The sequence below is a fragment of the Parambassis ranga genome, chromosome 13, assembly GCF_900634625.1.
Source record: "Parambassis ranga chromosome 13, fParRan2.1, whole genome shotgun sequence".
NCBI lineage: Eukaryota > Metazoa > Chordata > Actinopteri > Ambassidae > Parambassis > Parambassis ranga.
In genome coordinates, this window is record NC_041033.1 from 10,438,020 (window position 1) to 10,456,732 (window position 18,713).

The 18,713-nt window shown below is 39.4% G+C and overlaps 1 protein-coding gene across 2 annotated transcripts in view; it reads left to right on the plus strand.

Moving 5' to 3' along the window:
• pde2a (phosphodiesterase 2A) overlaps positions 1–17,909 on the plus strand; it is a 124,642-nt gene extending 106,733 nt beyond the window's left edge. For both annotated transcript variants that reach the window (XM_028419472.1, XM_028419473.1), the window contains exons 10-31: positions 1,534–1,608; positions 1,887–1,928; positions 2,209–2,277; positions 2,514–2,644; positions 6,084–6,195; positions 6,351–6,390; positions 6,917–6,980; positions 7,236–7,317; positions 7,947–8,121; positions 8,771–8,883; positions 10,067–10,144; positions 10,251–10,373; positions 10,482–10,552; positions 11,321–11,443; positions 11,525–11,612; positions 12,143–12,190; positions 12,496–12,570; positions 12,679–12,778; positions 13,519–13,631; positions 14,570–14,608; positions 14,714–14,820; positions 15,496–17,909. In XM_028419472.1, the coding sequence (XP_028275273.1) occupies positions 1,534–1,608; positions 1,887–1,928; positions 2,209–2,277; positions 2,514–2,644; positions 6,084–6,195; positions 6,351–6,390; positions 6,917–6,980; positions 7,236–7,317; positions 7,947–8,121; positions 8,771–8,883; positions 10,067–10,144; positions 10,251–10,373; positions 10,482–10,552; positions 11,321–11,443; positions 11,525–11,612; positions 12,143–12,190; positions 12,496–12,570; positions 12,679–12,778; positions 13,519–13,631; positions 14,570–14,608; positions 14,714–14,820; positions 15,496–15,730 (2,103 nt within the window). In that variant the 3' untranslated portion in view covers positions 15,731–17,909. The remainder of the gene's footprint in view (positions 1–1,533; positions 1,609–1,886; positions 1,929–2,208; positions 2,278–2,513; positions 2,645–6,083; positions 6,196–6,350; positions 6,391–6,916; positions 6,981–7,235; positions 7,318–7,946; positions 8,122–8,770; positions 8,884–10,066; positions 10,145–10,250; positions 10,374–10,481; positions 10,553–11,320; positions 11,444–11,524; positions 11,613–12,142; positions 12,191–12,495; positions 12,571–12,678; positions 12,779–13,518; positions 13,632–14,569; positions 14,609–14,713; positions 14,821–15,495) is intronic.
• Positions 17,910–18,713: the final 804 nt, after the last annotated feature.

An 18,713-nucleotide genomic window follows, 5' to 3' on the forward strand; every position in this document is an offset into this window, starting at 1 on the left:
GGAAACCTTTAACAGAACCAGGGTCAGTGTGGGGGACCTTCCTGCTGATGGCTGGCTGAGTAAAAGAGGAAGAAAGGCAGAACATTAGAATAGTAAATATATAAATGTTAAAGCCAAACATTCCCAAGCTTCCCTGCACCTGTGCTACCATGGGACAAAATCAGCACTGATTGCACAGACTGCATCTGTATGAGACATGATCTGTTTTGCTTGTTTATTGTTGTGCTATTGTAAAAATGATGTGAGCAGCGGTAGACAAGAGGAAGGAAGAGAGGGAGGAAGAGGAGCAGGGATTGCTGCTTCTGAAGAATTGTCAGAAGAGCTTGGGGCGGCTCTTATGGGATTAACAGTATTTGGAAAAAGGGCTGGAGAGGCTTATTATTACATGTGGGTGCAGCAACATGCTTCATGCGTATGTTTGTGATGTGTATGTGTGTATATCAAGCGCTTGTAAGTGTGTGTGTGTCTTAGGGAAGGGGCGACTGTTGGCAGTGACTGCTGTTTATTCCTGTCCTGCTTGTTCTCCATCCAGCTCTGTGGATTACAGAGAAGAATGTTGTGCGAGGAATCACAGTTCTCATAACTGTGTGTGTGTGTGTGCATGTTCATGTACATGTTTGTGTACCTACAGCATTTGTGTCATCATGCATACGGGAGTGTGTGTTTACACCTCAGAGTCTGTTTCAGTGAATGTGAGTAAATCTTTCCCATCAGAGACAGCAAGAGGAACTTGGTTGCTGAGCACATACACACTCCCTAACTTACACACACACACACACACAAAGTGTGGCTTCATTCTGTTCATGTTGGGGGTTTTGTGCGACACTGATCTTGAGCAATATGATAATGAATTTTATGTTAATTTTTACTGTTTTGAGTAAAACTTGAAGAATTGTTGTTAAAGTTGTCATATTAGTGAGAATATATGTGAATATATTATGGTGACTAGAAAAACTCAACACATGGCAGTTTAGAAAAAATGCCTGAAAATAAACTAAACACTAGAATATGTGTTGTGAATATAAGTAAGTCCCATCTAGTGTTTCCCCATACATGTGATGTACCTGGCAGGGATGTGCTTGTTGAATATTGTTTTGTGACATTTGAATGTATTGTTATAAAGTCTGCTACTCATCAGTGCAGTGGAAAATGTAAGGTTTGGGGTTAATTTAAATATCCTGGCCCTTCAGTTCCAAAGATCTGGCAGTTTTTGAGGAACACTAAAATGTCTTCTGTTATCTGTTTATCTGTCTATCTGATCGATGCAGGACTTCAACACCCAATAACTGCAGCACTAAAGCTATAGGGCTAAATAATTTAGACAAATAAAGAATTAATTTGTTATTTAGTATATTTAATAATAATTTAATATTAAGTTAAACATTAAAGACGATACTGAAATCTTGGCTACACTGTCATTTAGGCTTCAAATATTCATAAAGTGAGGCAATAAAAACAATCTGCCCGAGTGTGATACAGAGAGGTTTTGTTAGCACACATCAAGACAGACGTTTTGTTTGTGTTTCCTTGCAGCTGCAGCAGCAAACTCACTCGCAGTGTTGTTGTTTGCTGCTGGTGTCTGAGGACAACCACCAGCTATTTTGCCAGGTACACACACATACACTCACTCTCAGTTCTGTCCACATCTTTATCACTCTCATACACGTTGGTTTTCATAATCTGTCTTGGAAACAGCACAGAAAAACCACACAAAAAATTTCTTACACAGTGTTCTCTTTTTATCCATCTCACAACCCAAACACACACAAACACACACATGCATGCACGCACAGCTTTTACTAATTAGGCAGTGACTCACTCACCAAAGAGTAATTTGTTCATTAACATTTGAATAACCCGTGACCTTTGACCTCTGTGACCTTTAGGTAGTTGGAGACAAAGTCCTGGAGGAGGAGATCAGCTTTCCGGTGAGACAACAAAAAAACAATTAATTTACTGAATCAATGAAACATATTCATGTATTTGCTTTTCTTTTCTTAACATTTAGTTTATCGTACCTTTATTCAATCATAGGGTTCATTCTTTTTGTGGTCTAGTAACCTGAGGTGCAGAATTCAAGGATTGAATAATGGATAATGGATTTCTGGTTTTTAACAAGAGAGGGAATAAGCTCCACTCAAAATAAACAGTTAACAGTTATTTACATATTTTTTGTCTTTTGCCTTCAATACTATGTCTCTTTTTCAGCTGATGTTTGGACGTTTTGGTCAGGTTGTGGAGAAAAAGAAGTCAATTACACTACGAGACATCAGTGCTGTAAGATGCTCTATCTATCTATCTATCTATCTATCTATCTATCTATCTATCTATCTATCTATCTATCTATCTATCTATCTATCTATCTATCTATCTATCTATCTATCTATATATCTGTCTGTCTGTCTGTCTGTCTGTCTGTCTATCTATCTGGTTATTTGTGTCACCAAGTCCAACTACTCCCCAGGACTGTAAAATACTCCTAACCATGTGTGAAAACACTGTATCAACTGCAGGAGGAGCGCCGGCAGCTGTCCAGTATGTTGGGCTGTGAGATCTCCTCCATGCTGTGTGTCCCCGTGGTCAGCAGGGCCACCGGTCAGGTGGTGGCTTTAGCCTGCGCCTTCAACAAACAGGGTGGGCAGAGGTATGTACTGCATGTGTAAGACTGTGTTGGTGCTTTCATGGTTGCTTTCCTTTTCGTGTCTGTTTCATGCAAAGCAGAGCTCTTACTCACTAAAATCCTCCTCTTATCTATTTTTGAAACCACTTCAACTTAGTCACTTATGGCTTAGTGCTGAAATATTTTGAAAATACTGGGTTGTCAGTCTGAAGTTGATTTTGCTTTTCCTAAATCCTCAACCGCTGACTCATGGAAGATACAAAGATTTATCTGACAGCGGCTTACAGCAGTGTTGGGATAGGGCCTGATTGGTTGGGCCTAACAGCTCACATTTGTTAAGGTCATAGCAGTTTAGATTGCACTACAGCCAATTTTTAGCTTGTGTTGATGGACAGATGCAGGGAAGAGATGAAAAGCATGCTGGCCATTTAAATTTAAATGACCAACTCAAAAGCTCTGCAGGCAGATATGTGGGAATAGATTACTGATAAAAGGCCAATGAGGAGTGTTACAAAGCTACAGGATGAAGAAGGAGCGCTACTCAGAGAGTCGGGTCAATTTATGTGAAATCATCCAGCTTCAGCTTCAGCCGGATGACCCCTCACATGTTTTGGTCGATTTGCTTTCAGCCAAGTTTAAGCTTTTACTGCATGGCCTTTGTTGCATATAGGAATTTGGGGTTTGCTGCATAGGGCTAACTTTTCCCATAGAATTTGAAAAAGCCTAAAAATTGCCAAAAAAAACTATATAATGCAAAAAATGTTCCAACTTTTATGCATCACTGTCTGTTTGTGCAAGATGAAGAGTTGATATTAGGTTTAATTATTATAGTAATATGTCTTTACCAGGAAATAATGCCAGTATATTTATATATTCCAAAGAAATGGTCGTAGTAGGTAGTATTTTTATGTCATGTAAAATCTTCAAAGCCATATTCGACCATGTTGACAGTAATCCAGCTCCTTCATATTTGTTCCACATGAGCCCACATATCTCAGCATGATGTGGCATGAATATGGTTTTAGTGCTAAGCTTAGTTTTTAAGCTATGTATTTTAAAGTATTTAATAGTCAATATTACCCAGCCTCATGCATATTAATCAAAACATAGCAAGAAACAAGAAAATGCACACACTCAAAGTCAATAGCATGAATATTTGATCCATTTATCCCCAATATCACAACCTGATATCCTGAGTTCTGTCATGATGCTAAGTGTGTGCTTACCAATAACTGCAACATAACATAAAGTGTTCATCAGTAATAATCTCTTTATCTTTACACAGCCTATAATTCCTATACCCTCATGTCATTCATGTTGACGGACATGGACAGGTAGTCCATGAATAAAACAGTAAAGTTCTGCCATTTCTTCCATCCTAGCATGGATCTCTTCTCTTCTCTTTCCATCTTGCACCTGAGCTCAGGTCCACTGTAGAGAACCTCACCTGTTTCTCACCAGACATCTAGAAATCCTTCCTCAAAAGCTCTAGGACGAACACAAAAAGACAAAGCTCCAGGTTGTTGGTATGTCTCCATAAATAGCAGCTTGGACCCATCTTTCATCTCAATAGCTGACATTTACCTGACGATCTATAGGGGCTCCGTTTCACAGGAAAGCTCAGTGAAAACTGCAGGCTGATTGGTATTTAAGCTGCTGGCTCAATCTTTGTCATTGACGGATGTGGAACGTCCACCAACTGTCTGGACACTGACAGAATATCCAGATTACCACTCTGCTCCTTAACGGATACCACTGTGCTGTTGAGTTTGTGTGTGTGTGAGTATAAAGTGTCTGTGACCAGATGGCTGTGATGATGATGGCAATGTGATGATCTAGAGTCAGGTCATGTGTCTAATAGCAGCGGGCGGCTTGGCTGCCTGGCTTGGCATCATGCTTTGGCATGTAACTGTGTGTGTGTGTTTGTGTGCAATGCTGCTATCTCCTGAATACAGAAGCCTGTACAAATGCACTCCAGTTGTTTGTGAAACGGTTTGAAAGTGTGAAGAAGGTTCTAGTGTGTATTGCATTATTTTACACACATGTACGCAATCACATACAATCCTTCTCCTTTGCAGGCTTGCTCTTTAAGACTGTGATAGAGGAGAAAGGATCATGTTCTATAATTTCTTCTTTTGTCACTGGAACTGATGACTAAGCTGGCATCCCATTACCATAGTAACAGCAGCACGATTGTAGTCGAAACTGCACATATTCTATGATAAATTTCCCCCTTTGCTGCAAGCAGTGTCATTCAGATTTTGGAAGAGCCGTACATCTCACAGATAGACTCACACAATAACCTGCAACACAGGTGCATGATTACATGTGGTGACAATAGAAATGGGTCCATAACTCATGTTTGGTGCAGCAGACAGATGCTGAATGGTATGCACCGCACAAAGTGATGATATTACATATAAATCCAAGCAGCAGTAAATATTGTTTTGGAGATCTGAAATGAGAAAAAATTGAGCTTTGCCTTGATAAATAGACAGCAGTGTTAGCTGATGATATAGCAGGATATGGCAGCTGACAGAAGGCAGAGTGCACACATTCTTCTCTCCTCTTTTTTTAAACAATAAGTTTCCCTAGGAAAGTTTGTGTTCTTTATTACTGTGGAAATGGCCTCCCACTGGTTGTTATTCTAGCTGTAGAAATGGATATTATTTTCTGTCATGATTGCAAATAACCAGCTGGCACCACAGAGCATTATACTCTATTCGGTGTAACTCTCCTGAATGTCAGTCATAAATATTTTCATGACTTGTGGGAGAGAGAACGACTTTTCCAGCCCCCTTCTTGTGATTCCTGGGAGTCTAAGCTGAGGGCAAGAAAGGTCTTGGAGCCGCACGCTGCCTCTGACAGCAACACAATAATGTGCCACTGCCCTCTTTAGGCCAAGACAGATAACTGCAGGCAATGGTACACCACATTCACAGCCTCCAAGAACTTCCACAACATTCCATAACTTGTTTTTCATATATATTATTTAACTCTATAACTCTTCCATTTGTTTTTTTTATTATAGCGTACATATTACTGGAATGTTTCACCCAACCTTAACATATGTATGGAATCTGTGTTGTTAATTCATTAAGTTAAAAAATAATTATACCTTTCAGATAAGATTTTTTTAGATATACAGTATACTATTGTTAAAATGGCAATAACTACTCTCAATTAAATAAAATATAGCCTACATTTATTTATTTATTTAAAGTCCTTGTATTCTACTTCAAAGAAAGAGATTTTTAAATGGTGAACAATCTGAATGTGTAGACAAATAGCCATTATGGTTATATGTCAGATCTACTTTTTAAATCTTTTTAAGACATGGATACCTCCAAATGACACATGTATAATGTAAATATCTGATGTTTGGTAATGAAGTTTTAAAAATTCTACTACAGTCTGTAAAGTTAAATTAACCATTTGATTGTGTGTGTATGTTTCTCCACAGACACACTGAGGCAGATGAGCATGCCATCCAGCACTGCTTCTGCTACACTTCAACAGTTCTCACTTCAACTTTGGCCTTTCAAAAAGAACAGAAACTCAAAGTGGAATGCCAGGTACCACGCACACACACACACACACACACGCACACACACACACACACACACACACACACACACACACACACACACACATATGTACTGTATGCATACATAAATATACATGAATCTGCCTTTGAAGAGCTTTTTATGTGCCCTGTTTCTCTGCATAGGCGCTCTTGCAAGTGGCCAAGAATCTGTTCACACACTTGGGTGAGTCTTTTCTCCACCATGTGTCTGTCTCTGTCTGTGTGAAGGAAGAATATTGCAGGACAATTTGCATTAATTTCAGATTCTTAAGTGATCACTCTGTGAAACTAATGGTGCGCTTAATTGAATGAGATATGACTGACCTCAAAGGTGATGACGTCCTGAATCATAATCGTAAAATCAGAGGGGCATTAAAAAAATATAGCTCCACTTCTCTATCATGTAATTACAGCGATGCCTTTTTGTTCTTATTGAACACTATACCCCAACGGTAAAATAAGTCATTGTTGATTCATCATGATTGCAGGTACAAAAATTGATCCTGTGGTAGAGCAAATTGCCTCTCACTGTACTGAACCGTTGATCACAAAAGCTCTTCTCAGCCTGTGCATCTGATGCACTGGTACTCATGATGTAATCTGTGTTTTTGTGTGTCCGGACTGTGCTGCACGCCTTTAATTTCCTCTGTTTGTCCTTTGATTTTTTTTCTCACCCTTTTGTTTTCTCCCTTCCCTCTGATTTTTTTCAGATGATGTGTCGGTGCTGTTACAGGAAATTATAGTGGAGGCCAGGAACCTTAGTGGTGCAGAGATGTAAGTCCTGACTCATCTTCAAAGGGGTGTTACAGTGTGTGTGTGTGAGTGTAGGTGTGTGTGTGGGTGTGTGCACGGTGATATCTTTATTTCCATTTGCAAGGGCTAACTCTGCAATTTGTTCTTAACTGACTTGCCTCATTTAATAAAAGTTCCAAAATGACCTGAGATGAAATGAGATAAAACACTGTCATTTTCCCAGCTTTGTTCTGTTCTCCATTAATCCTCTAACTCTCTCCCTTGTTATTTCTCTAGCTGTTCAGTGTTCCTGCTGGATCGGGTCAGCCATGAATTAGTGGCAAAAGTGTTTGATGGTGGTGTGGTCAGTGACGAGGAGGTAAACACACACTCATGTATAGATCCTCATTTTTTATGACTTTTAGATGCTTCTTAGTTATTTAACTAAGTAAGGTCCCATTCACACTGGAGAAAATCAAATCCAGCTAGAGTAGGATTGAATCCGGATAGCCTTTAAGTCTCTGTCGTTCCTGATTCATTTTGTAATGCTTATATATTCGGTTATCGTGTACGACACCGTCAACCTGGAGGGGGTTAAAGTCAGCTTTGTACATCTGCACAGCAACCCTCAAAAACATGTTCCCACTGCCATGATTATGGAGGAAAACAGAGTTCATTTATAGATTAAAACACATACACAATGTGATGTACAACAATATATCAGTCAGCCCAAACCAGCACTTATTTAACCACATTTTGATGCTCATATCATTACATCTTCCCTGTGGCTGAGTGGCTGAAATGCATCTAGTGTATGTGGAGCAAACAGGAAAGAATAGGAAAGAGAAATTACATCCAACAAAGGTGCCCATAAAGATTTCAGCAGCAGTGCCTGCTGCATGTCATACCCGCACTCTGCCCAACAGGTCTTGTCTGTCTCTGCAGTCAATTATTTAAAAGAACAAATGTCTCATAAACAATTGTGTGTGTGTGTTTCTGTGAGTGCAGAAGGAGTTTCGTATCCCAGCTGATCAGGGCATTGCAGGCCATGTTGCAACCACTGGTCAGATTCTGAACATCAAGGACGCCTACTCCCACCCTCTGTTCTACCGAGGTGTAGATGACAGCACCGGCTTCAGGACCCGCAACATCCTCTGCTTTCCCATCAAAGATGAGAATAACGGTAACAAAACACACACACACACACACACACATACAAATAACAAATGGACTTTGAAGCACATTAGCAGATTGTAAACCTGTTTTCCTGTGTGGAACACACCGTATCTTCTCCTGCTTTGTTTTAAAAAGCAGAGCTACATTTCCACACAGGTGCTCTCTCAGAATAGCACAAAGAGCAGTTACATCACATCATGCCTAAATGCTGAAGTGCATAAAGTGCACTTTAGACCATCTTCACTGTGTTCCATACTTAGACTTTTTTTGCTTCATTTTGATGCCTCTGCCTCCTGCTTGTATCCAAGCAGTACAAACTTTACATTCAGTGTGGTTCTCCTCAGTATAGAAAACTGTCTAGAGACAGATTAACAGTTGAAATCCACATCTCTTTATGTGCAATTAGGTTCAACTCCAGTGTGAAATTAATTCAATTCAGCAGAGCTATTTGGCTCAATGTCTGTTCTGCACCTCTGACTGTTGCCTCATTTTCTTGTCCTTGACTCCCGTCTTCTACTTTCCATTTTTCTTCATCATCCACTTTCTACCGCCATCCGTCTCTCTCTCACCTGCTTCCCTCTCTAACCCATGTACTACCTTTTCCTCTCTCGATCTTTACTTCTGTCCTCTTTCTCTTTCCACCCCTCTATCTGTAGAGGTGATTGGTGTCGCTGAGTTGGTGAATAAAATGAATGGGCCCTGGTTCAACCGCTTTGATGAGGATCTGGCCACAGCTTTCTCCATCTACTGTGGTATCAGCATCGCCCATGTAAGCCTCTTATCCCACATCATAACCTTTAAATGTGATTGTCTACTATGTTGAATAGACACAGGCACTGTATTCCTAATATTCCTACTAAAAGCTGTAACCACATCAGTCAACACACACCACCTGTCCAATTGTAAGTGTGTGCTCTGCTGTACAACAAAATAAAATAAAATCATTTTCCCATGCCACACATTCATCTTCTTACACACTATGAACAAACCCAAGTCATTGATTTTAAACACATAAAAAAAGTTCAGAAAAAGAGCATTTACACTAAATCCATCATTAACTGCCTGCTTAAGACAGTGTGGTAGATCTGCTGTTAGAAACATTGATCCTGCCTGGCACATTGGGATCAGTTCAGCGGGAGCAAAATGCTCAGTCAAGGCGGAGCAGAGCGAAGTCTCAGGGGAAATTTAAAGAGATTCAGTTTGATGGAAGTGAGTGGCTTTTGTGGTGCGGCTCATAGGCATTGTGCGACTGCTGCAAAGCCATTAACACACATTCAGCTGAACTGCTGTGGGGGGCTCACAGAGACAATTATGAAGATGTTTGTACCAATAATGATGATCAAAAAGAGATGAGAGAGAGCGAGATGGCTGCATTGTGTTGTTTTGTTATCACCCACAAAGGTATTGAGAAAATGATTTATATCACTGACAATGTTTGGAGATCTTTCACAGCCTTCAAAATCCAGTTTCCCAAATGAGATAAGCTAACACAGTCGTAGTCACGTGTCTCATCCTTGCTACTACTTTCAAGTAACTGTCAGTTTCTGGATTTATTTATCTTGCCTCCAACTACAGATTTCAGCTGAGGTGGTTCATAATTACATTTTTAGAAAAAAAAAGCCGTCACATTAGAATTTGTATTGATTAGTCATGTCAAATTCAGCCTTTCCGGTTTACCTTCATATTAAGCATCTCTTCCAGAGTTTGACCTTTCGATGACAGCATGTACGCAATCGTTTATCTTCAACCTGTGAAGATTTTTGATTAGAAAAATAATTGCCTCGAAGGTGGCTCATTAATCATTTAAGCACAACTAAATACATTATTCATTGAAGGTGGTGTACACTAATCTGTGTGTTGTAACGAGCGGCTCCCTCATATACTGAAAAGTAGCAGAAACTGTATATATAGCCATCTGTGTAACTCTTTAGTATATAACTCTGTTTTTTCAGTCTCTACTCTACAAGAAGGTCCATGAAGCTCAGTTCAGATCAACTCTTGCCAATGAGATGATGAAGTACCACATGAAGGTAAAATCATATCCTGACATGTCATTCCCCCTCACACAGAAACACGGTATTTACTGACACTGTCAATATTATTCACTCAATATGATTCAGTATGTGTCTGTCGCAGGTTTCAGAGGAAGAGGTGTCTAAGCTGCTGGTGACTGGGATTGATCCAGTGATGGAGATACACCCCTGCTTTGCTGAGTTCACATACACGCCGCGCTCTCTGCCTGATGACACAACACCAATGGTAAGGAAGAGAGAGTGTGTGTGTGTGTCCAGTCCAGAATAAACAAATCTTGTTACCTGGTGATCATTTATCATACAATCTAAGTGCTCCTGTTGTGTGTCTCTGCAGTGCGTCCTCAGCATGTTTGAAGACATGGGTTTCATCAACACGTACAAGATCGACATGCATACCCTGGCCAGGTCTGACATCTTCAATATTTCACACACACACCTGAGAGACTCTGTATCCTCATTACTTAAAACCTACGTACTGAAACATTTCTTTAGCTCTATAGCTACTGTGTCTCCCCACTTCACCACTGATTAACAAGCATTAATACCATGCATCACAGACACCTGATAGGTAGAGATTACCTGTGCTGACTTACTCTGTATGGTGTCAACTCAATTAACAATGCAGTCATTTATACATAAAAGTCCTGCTCTATAGCTTTATGCATAGTGCATTTAGTAATTGATCCACAGGCTTTTTTATTGCAACAAGTTTTCCATTTGAATCATTTTCCATCATCTGTTCACAACTATACATGATGTCAGAGAAGGGGGTTCTGAGTGCTTTTTAGAGATTGATTATTGTAATTTATTGACCCTGTCAGTCAGCTCTGAGACCCCAATTACTGTGGAGAGAGCTGTCAGCAGCTCTGTAGAAGTAAAACTGACTAGACTTTGATTAGAACTGATCAATCGAGTGCAAAATGATTGGAATAGAAGTCAAAATCCCCTTTTAAAGGCAGTTGATGAATGGAGCAGCTCAGTGATGTAATGTAATGTTTTTTTAACAGTGGAAAAAGATCGATACAAATTAGGTCTATTGTTTACAATGAAATCTGTTAATTACGTGTTGGCAAGGAGTGGTGCATTGGCACAGTGCTTTTATAGCATATGTACAAGTGTCATCAGCAGCATGCTGAGATGTAGACCATAATTAAACTGCTGCCTCGCTGTCAGGTTTTGCCTGATGGTGAAGAAAGGCTACAGGGACCCTCCCTACCACAACTGGATGCACGCCTTTTCTGTGTCACACTTCTGCTACCTGCTCTACAAAAACCTGCAGCTGTCCAACTACCTCGAGTGAGTACACAACACTCAAACGTATAAAAAACAGATTTCACATAGTGTAAAAATGTCTTTACATTGCCTGTTGTCTTGTAGGGATATAGAGATTCTAGCTCTCTTTATCTCCTGTTTGTGCCATGACCTGGACCACCGTGGCACCAACAATTCTTTCCAAGTCGCCTCGGTGAGCACACGTTATGCTACTTTCTGTGCCAATGTTTGATGAAACATCAGGAAGGACATGAATAAAAACAGATATCATGAGTGGAGCAGCACTTTAAAAATGCAGATTTAACAGTGACTTTTTCAGGCTCAGGATGAATCCTGTCAATAGGAGCCGGGCACTGTGTGCGTGTTTCAGTAATATCAGAGTCTCTGGGTTTTTTTTGTCTCATCATCTGCGAATTTGCCCCAGCGAGATTCTAGATGTCATTGTGATTAGAGGCATGTCACTCTGGTTTGCTGTAATAACACATAACCCTCCAGCATCTATATTGCACACACACTCCAACTGTCATTATACAACAAAGGTCATTCACCATTTTATCAGCTTCTTTTTGTGTTTTCTATTTTCAAACTGAGCATAGAGCTGACACGAACCGTTGAAGAGAAAACACTGCTGCACTTCATTAAAGGATGTTGTTCCATTTCAATCAATGAAGCGTGTATACACAGAAAAGATTGTCTTTCATTTGTGTGTTGTTTTGTTTTCAGCAATCTGTGCTGGCTGCTCTCTACAGCTCAGAGGGATCAGTGATGGAGGTAAATGTCTGTCAAAGCTTTAATGTTGTTTTCAGAGGACGCTTGTGATAAATAAACATTTACTGCAAATGTTATGAGGCTGAAATATGTTGACTGTAGATTGGTTTTATTGGTTTACTTAAATTCATCACGAAAGCTACCGGTGATGTGTTCTACTACGACATCTAGTGGTCAACCTTGGCCCTTTGCAGCAGTGTTGAGGCAGTTTAATAGGTTGTGTTTTTGAATTGTTACATCATTCAATATTACTTTACAGGAAGAATATTCAAATTTTCTCAAACTTTGTTTAACTTTTTTCATCACAGAGACATCATTTTGCCCAGGCCATCGCTATTCTAAACACTTCAGGCTGCAACATCTTTGAGAAGTTCTCCAGGAAGGTGAAATATGAAAATCTGACATTCACTCAGCAATTACGTCTTGTCTGATTTAGATGACATATACCGCAATGAATGCAAACTGAAGATATTTTTTTTTTATATCTGCAGGACTACCAGCGCATGCTGGATTTGATAAGAGACATCATTCTGGCTACAGACCTAGCACACCATCTTCGCATTTTCAAGGACTTGCAGAAAATGTCTGATGGTATGTTTCGGTAGTTCAATATGCACGACCACATCTTTGCTTTTTGCTTTACAAATATGGTCCAGACCAGTAATTTAGCTTATTACCTCTGGGTAAAGTCAAGATATGCTATATCATGAATGTTAATGGATGAATCATAAATAAAAATTTGGTTTGCGTCAGTTCTTTTGCTAAATACATCAGATACAGATCCAACTATGAACCCCCTCCTCTGCAGTCGGACTTTCTTCTAGCGCCACACAAAAGGCACTTTCTGACTCAACATTTTCATTAAGTGACTTTTTTTTTGCAAAGATCCAAGGTCAAACTTTCAGCATTCAGCACTGACATTTTTAATAATCTACTTTCATTGGACTATTTACCCTTTTGGAGTGACTGTTGCTTACTGCACTCTTATGCAATATAATTGGCTGTAACCTCTTGGCCAGTGGTTTGTTACGCCTGAATGCAACCAATTATAAGTTCTCCTGAGTGGATGTCTCCTCGGCAGAATCAATTTTGAGCTGTTAAAGCAATTCAAGGACATTAAAAACCTCTAAATGAGTTAGCAACTTCCTCGCACTGCACAGTGTGTAACTTGTCAGTCATGGACTGAAATACAAAGTGACATGGCAAGAACATTTCTTCTTTCCAAACATGTGTACTGGCCTTACGTAACATCCAGTGGCAGCTGATTGTCATACATTCATTTAAAAAATGTATATTAAGCTTGTGTGTGTGTGTGTGTGTGTGTGTTTCAGATGGATATAATCCAAAAAGCCTGACCCACCGCTCTATGCTGTTGTGCCTGTTGATGACTTCGTGTGACCTGTCAGACCAAACCAAGGGCTGGAAAACCACACGCAAGATTGCTGTCAGTTTAAATTATATGTCATTAATCCTGTACAGAATAACAACTACTTCTCAGATACATACAGTAATGCCCCTTATTAGTACCAACACCCTTGTAATGTTAATATATATTAGAATTAATACTTTAATAGTATCATTTGAGCAGTAAAACCTGTAAAAACATATTAGTGGTGGAGATACAGTTGATTTGAGTGAAACAACATATGACACTCTGTAAAAGTTACAACAGAAAAGTGATTAACATGGTGTTACAGGACTGAAGTTCCTCTTTTCATTAATAAATTCCTAAATATTTCCTAAAACTGACCCATTTCAGTACAATACAGATGATGAGATGCAAAGCTGTACAGTTGGAAACAACCTTTGAACTGCAGTATATTCCGTTCTACTCTCTTCTGTGAGACCACACTCCATTTTAGGATTATGCTTAATCTTGGCCTGCCCTCTTTTCCAACCAAACCTCCCCCTAAACCTTGCCCCAAATCCTGTACCCTTCAATCTCCAAACACCTAGCACCTAAAGCAAATGTAATCCTTGTTCACAACACGAAACAGCACATTTCTCTTTCAATTCAGTGGGCAAAATTATTTTGCAAATGTCTGGCTTGTATTGGTCTCTGTAAGTACATTATTCTCTGGCTGGCAAAAAAGGGATTAATGGACAAACAGCGATCACACCACGTATTGAAATGCATGAAATGGCATTTTATTTCAGATTACGATGTTTTGATGGCCCAGATGCGAATGGGTGCACCATGTTATATCAAAATGACAATCTGTTAAAGGCATAGTAGCATGTAGGATTTTAGTTTATGCTTATTTGAAATTTTGGTTTAATTTATCGGGCCAGATGTCTAAACTGAATATCAAAATAGACCTAATAATTTTGAATATAAAACAATGAGTATATTATTATATGTCTGCTTCTATGTGTCCACAGGAGCTGATTTATAAAGAGTTCTTCTCTCAAGGAGATCTGGTTTGTGTGCCTATTAGTTGTTAAATAGCATGTGACATTATTAAGCAAGTATCTGACACTTTGCTGATCATTTCTCATGTGTATTGTGTGTGTGTGTTTGTGCAGGAAAAAGCCATGGGGAACAGGCCCAGTGAGATGATGGACAGAGAGAAAGCGTACATCCCAGAACTACAGATCAGCTTCATGGAACATATTGCCATGCCCATCTACAAGTGCGTATAAACACAGCAGTCCACTCACAACAACTTCTACACACAGGCAGAAACCCTAACTCTAACCCTAACCCTAACCCATATGCAGAAAGTTATTCCCCATTTTAGTGTTGTTTTGACTGACATTTTCATTGTTTTAGATCACTCATCAGCATTGTTTCCTGCAGCTGTTTGTAGTTCTTAAAACCTACTGTGTAGAGTTTGAAACAGGCTGGGAAACACAGACTAGAGGTCTTATACTTCCATCAGGAGATGCTGAAAAGAAGAACACCAAATACTACATTTCTTTGGCATGACCTCAACTTAATTACATGTCTGTAGTGGATCTAAAGAACTAACTTTTCTTATCAGCTATATAGCTTCTTCTGCTTCATTTTAGCCAGAGTATCTATGGCACTGGCAGGAAAGGCACAGCCATCATCCAGAGAGTGTTGTGAGCAGCAGCATCTCATTTTAATCTACAGACTCTAAAACCAGGAATGTATGAGCATGGTAGACAGAAAGCTCTGTGTGCTACTTTGATCTCCATCTTGGAGGACATATTCATGTCAAACTAACATTAGGTTGTTGAAAAGTGGTATAAAAATGGGACATTTAAGGTAGAGTATATGTAAGTCTGACTATAGATAAATGTCTCTTTAACTCTTTAACCACCACCTCCCTCTCTGCTTTTAGGCTGCTGTCTGAGCTGTTTCCTGGGGCCACTGAGCTGTACGAAAGAGTGGCGGCGAACCGTGAGCAGTGGACCAAAGTATCCCACAAGTTCACCATCCGTGGGTTGCCTAGCAACAACAGCCTAGACTTCCTGGACCAGGAATATGAGCTTCTGCAGTCCCAGGGTGCTTTTGGGAGTGATGACCACTGCCTCAATGGTTGTCTTGATGACACGGAAGGAGGGAGGGGTCAGTGACAACGGGGTCTGCTCGTGGTTTCCTGAAGTTTTCTGTGGTCCAATAAGAGGCAGAGGATACCTTTTTAGTGGCCTAAGAGGGACGGGTCTCTCTGTGCTGTCAATCACTTAGATGCTTAGCAGGTCTTGCAGAATGGACAGGACAAAGTTTCAAACTTAATGAATCAGACAAGTGATCTGAAAAGAGTGGATCCATCTGAGCTGGTTCAGTGATTAGATGCTATATGTTGCTTGTGTCTCCAGTTGAGGAAAGCGGACGGTGGTGACTTTATCTTTTTTCAGCAGCTGTACTGGAAAATAGGATTTTACCACTAGTTCATTCATTCTGATCCTAAATAAGATTGTAAAAACACGCACACACACTACCACACATATGACATGTACATGCTGTTTGAACAGAAAAAAAACAGTCATTCTTATGGCAAAGACTACTTTGACATGTAACAGTGAGATGAAGTGCTACACATTCTGTAAAATGTTTCATAAAAGCTATTATTGGTTTAAATGGCTCAGACTAAAAGCAGCTGCCATAGCCCTCACCTGATGCTTATGAATGCATGCTGTATGGCCACCTCATGTATTGTTCCTTTTATCTGGGTCAGTGTTGATTTTCTCCATAGCTAAGAAATTAATGCAGTCCATTTTTATACCATCATGACACATTTTTGTATCCACCTCTTCAGAATATTTTTAATTAATTCATAACCACGGAGTTGTACATGGAGGCATTTTAACCCTTGTGTCACTGTTTAAGGGTTTATGGGACAATTTGACAATCACTCTTCAATGACAGAGTCACTGATCCCTGATCCCACTCCATGCATAACTCATTAAAAACACACATCCTGTGCATACTAATTCACTCAAACTCAAACAAATGACCTAAAATTCACTTTCAGTTTCATCTTTCTTCCTCCCTGTTTTTATTTTTAAATTTTATTTTCTCATACACCCACTTTAGATATAGAGCAACTGAATCCCTTTAAAAGATCCATTTCATTTGTTAGTGTACATGTGCCAGAGTAGAGCGTGTTATATGGGTGTGTTATTGAGTGTGTCATATGGATCTGCCTTATTGCGCATCTTTGCTGCCTTTCTTAGAGCTTTTAATATGAAAAATTGAAATAAAGAGTCTGTTAAGTATGTATGTTGTATATTTATTATAGACCTAGTGCGTATCAACGTGTTGACTGAATGATAACCATGCTGAGAAGATGTATATTTGTGAAAAACCTGTGTAAAGATCTCAGATGTCATGTCAATTCACTTCTTTCTATTATCTGTACATCCATTTTTTTTGTATTAGAGGCAGAGAAACTGTAAAAGCATTTTGTTAAGTTTTCAGTGCACCCAAATATTTAGAAAATGGAAAAAATGGAACTTGAAATGTAGCCATGATAGAAACGTCACTATTGCTGCACTCCAAAGGAAATGTGTTGAAAATGAAGTTCTCAGACTGTGCCTCTGTTGAAACCTGACATGTTGGGTCTGTGGGGTTTGGTGTTACAATATGCCATATTCAGTTTTACTAGGAAATGCTGCAGACCTTGTGAAAAGGACACCGCTGTAGGTAGAGTCGGCTAAAAGCTGAGGGGTGAGAGTCAGCGGCTGAATGAGTGGATTAAGAAGAAGTGGAGGTGGTTGGTTTAATATCAAGAGAGGAGTGTTTGGTGTTGACAGAGAGGAATCTGACACTAGCTTCAAGCGGTCCAATATAATTCCTTCTTTTTTTTCCTTCCTTCCTTTTATGCAGCCGTGATAACGTTAGTTAAATCAGATGAAAGCAAAAATATTGCAATTTTAGGGTTTAGATATATCATCATGCATTAACGAGGAGAGTTAATTGGTTGAAAGTGGTGTTATACCTACATCGGAATATGCATTAGCACAGCTGGATGAAAGTGTTTGATCTGCCTCAGTCTGCTCCATGGACTGAATATTTTTACTATCAAGTTTTTAAAGGGCATACAGTACAGATGTGTTTGTAGAAGAGTCTCTGTTTCTCACACTCTTCTCTCACTTTTCCCATCAGTTACTTTCAAGCCACTGTTTTATGTGTACCTGCCTTTTTCATGTGCAATATGAAGTGTTTGCCTCTGTGACTATGTAAATACCTTTGCCTCTTGTTAAATTATTGCTTTAGGTCAGAGCTGCCAAATGCTTTGGAGTGTAAAAAAAAGAAAAAGTCCTAAAATGCTTTTGAGAGTTCAGACCTAAGACAGTTTTCTATGATGATTGTGTATCTGTCCTTTTATGTTATGTTTTAGAGAGTCAGGGCTAAATGTGCCAAGCAAACATTGTTTTACTTCCTGGCCAAGCTGCAAAGTTAAAGAAAGAAAGAAAAAGATGTCATTAAAAATATATTTTGTTCTGTGATGTTGGCATGAGGACGAGGGTTTGAGTTTAACTGATCCACCAGGACGGCTTGCCCACGAAGTATGATGAACCACCATCACAGAGCAGCAGGACTCTAACCTGTGATGTAACGTCATTGTAATGATCACCTGTGACGTCATTGTTCAAAGTGGCAAAAATATCATTGCTGTAAATAACAAAGTTTTAAAAGAATATGTTTCTTGATCGTCTGTCATCACTATAATGGGAAGTATTTCAGTTCTGTAATGTATTTAAAGTGGTTGCATCCTGTTCTCTTTTATTTTGAAGCCATTTTTGAACAACCCTTAACTAAAGAGTTTTATAGAGGGGATGAAAGAAAACTATATGTGTGTTTAGGATATACATATGATATTCTACCACAAATAAGAACCCAGACTAATCTGAAGTGTATAACTGATGTTTATGCTGAGGACTAAATCCAGTCACCTGTTTATTTTCTTTCTGTTCTCTTAGTTCTGAGTGCTGGTGGTCTTGTTCTTCTTCAGAGTGCAGATGGATGACTTTTTTTTGTTTTGTTTTTTTGTTGGAATAAATCTGGTGAAAGGTGTCTTGTTTGTTGTCTCTACATGCAAACACATTAAATATT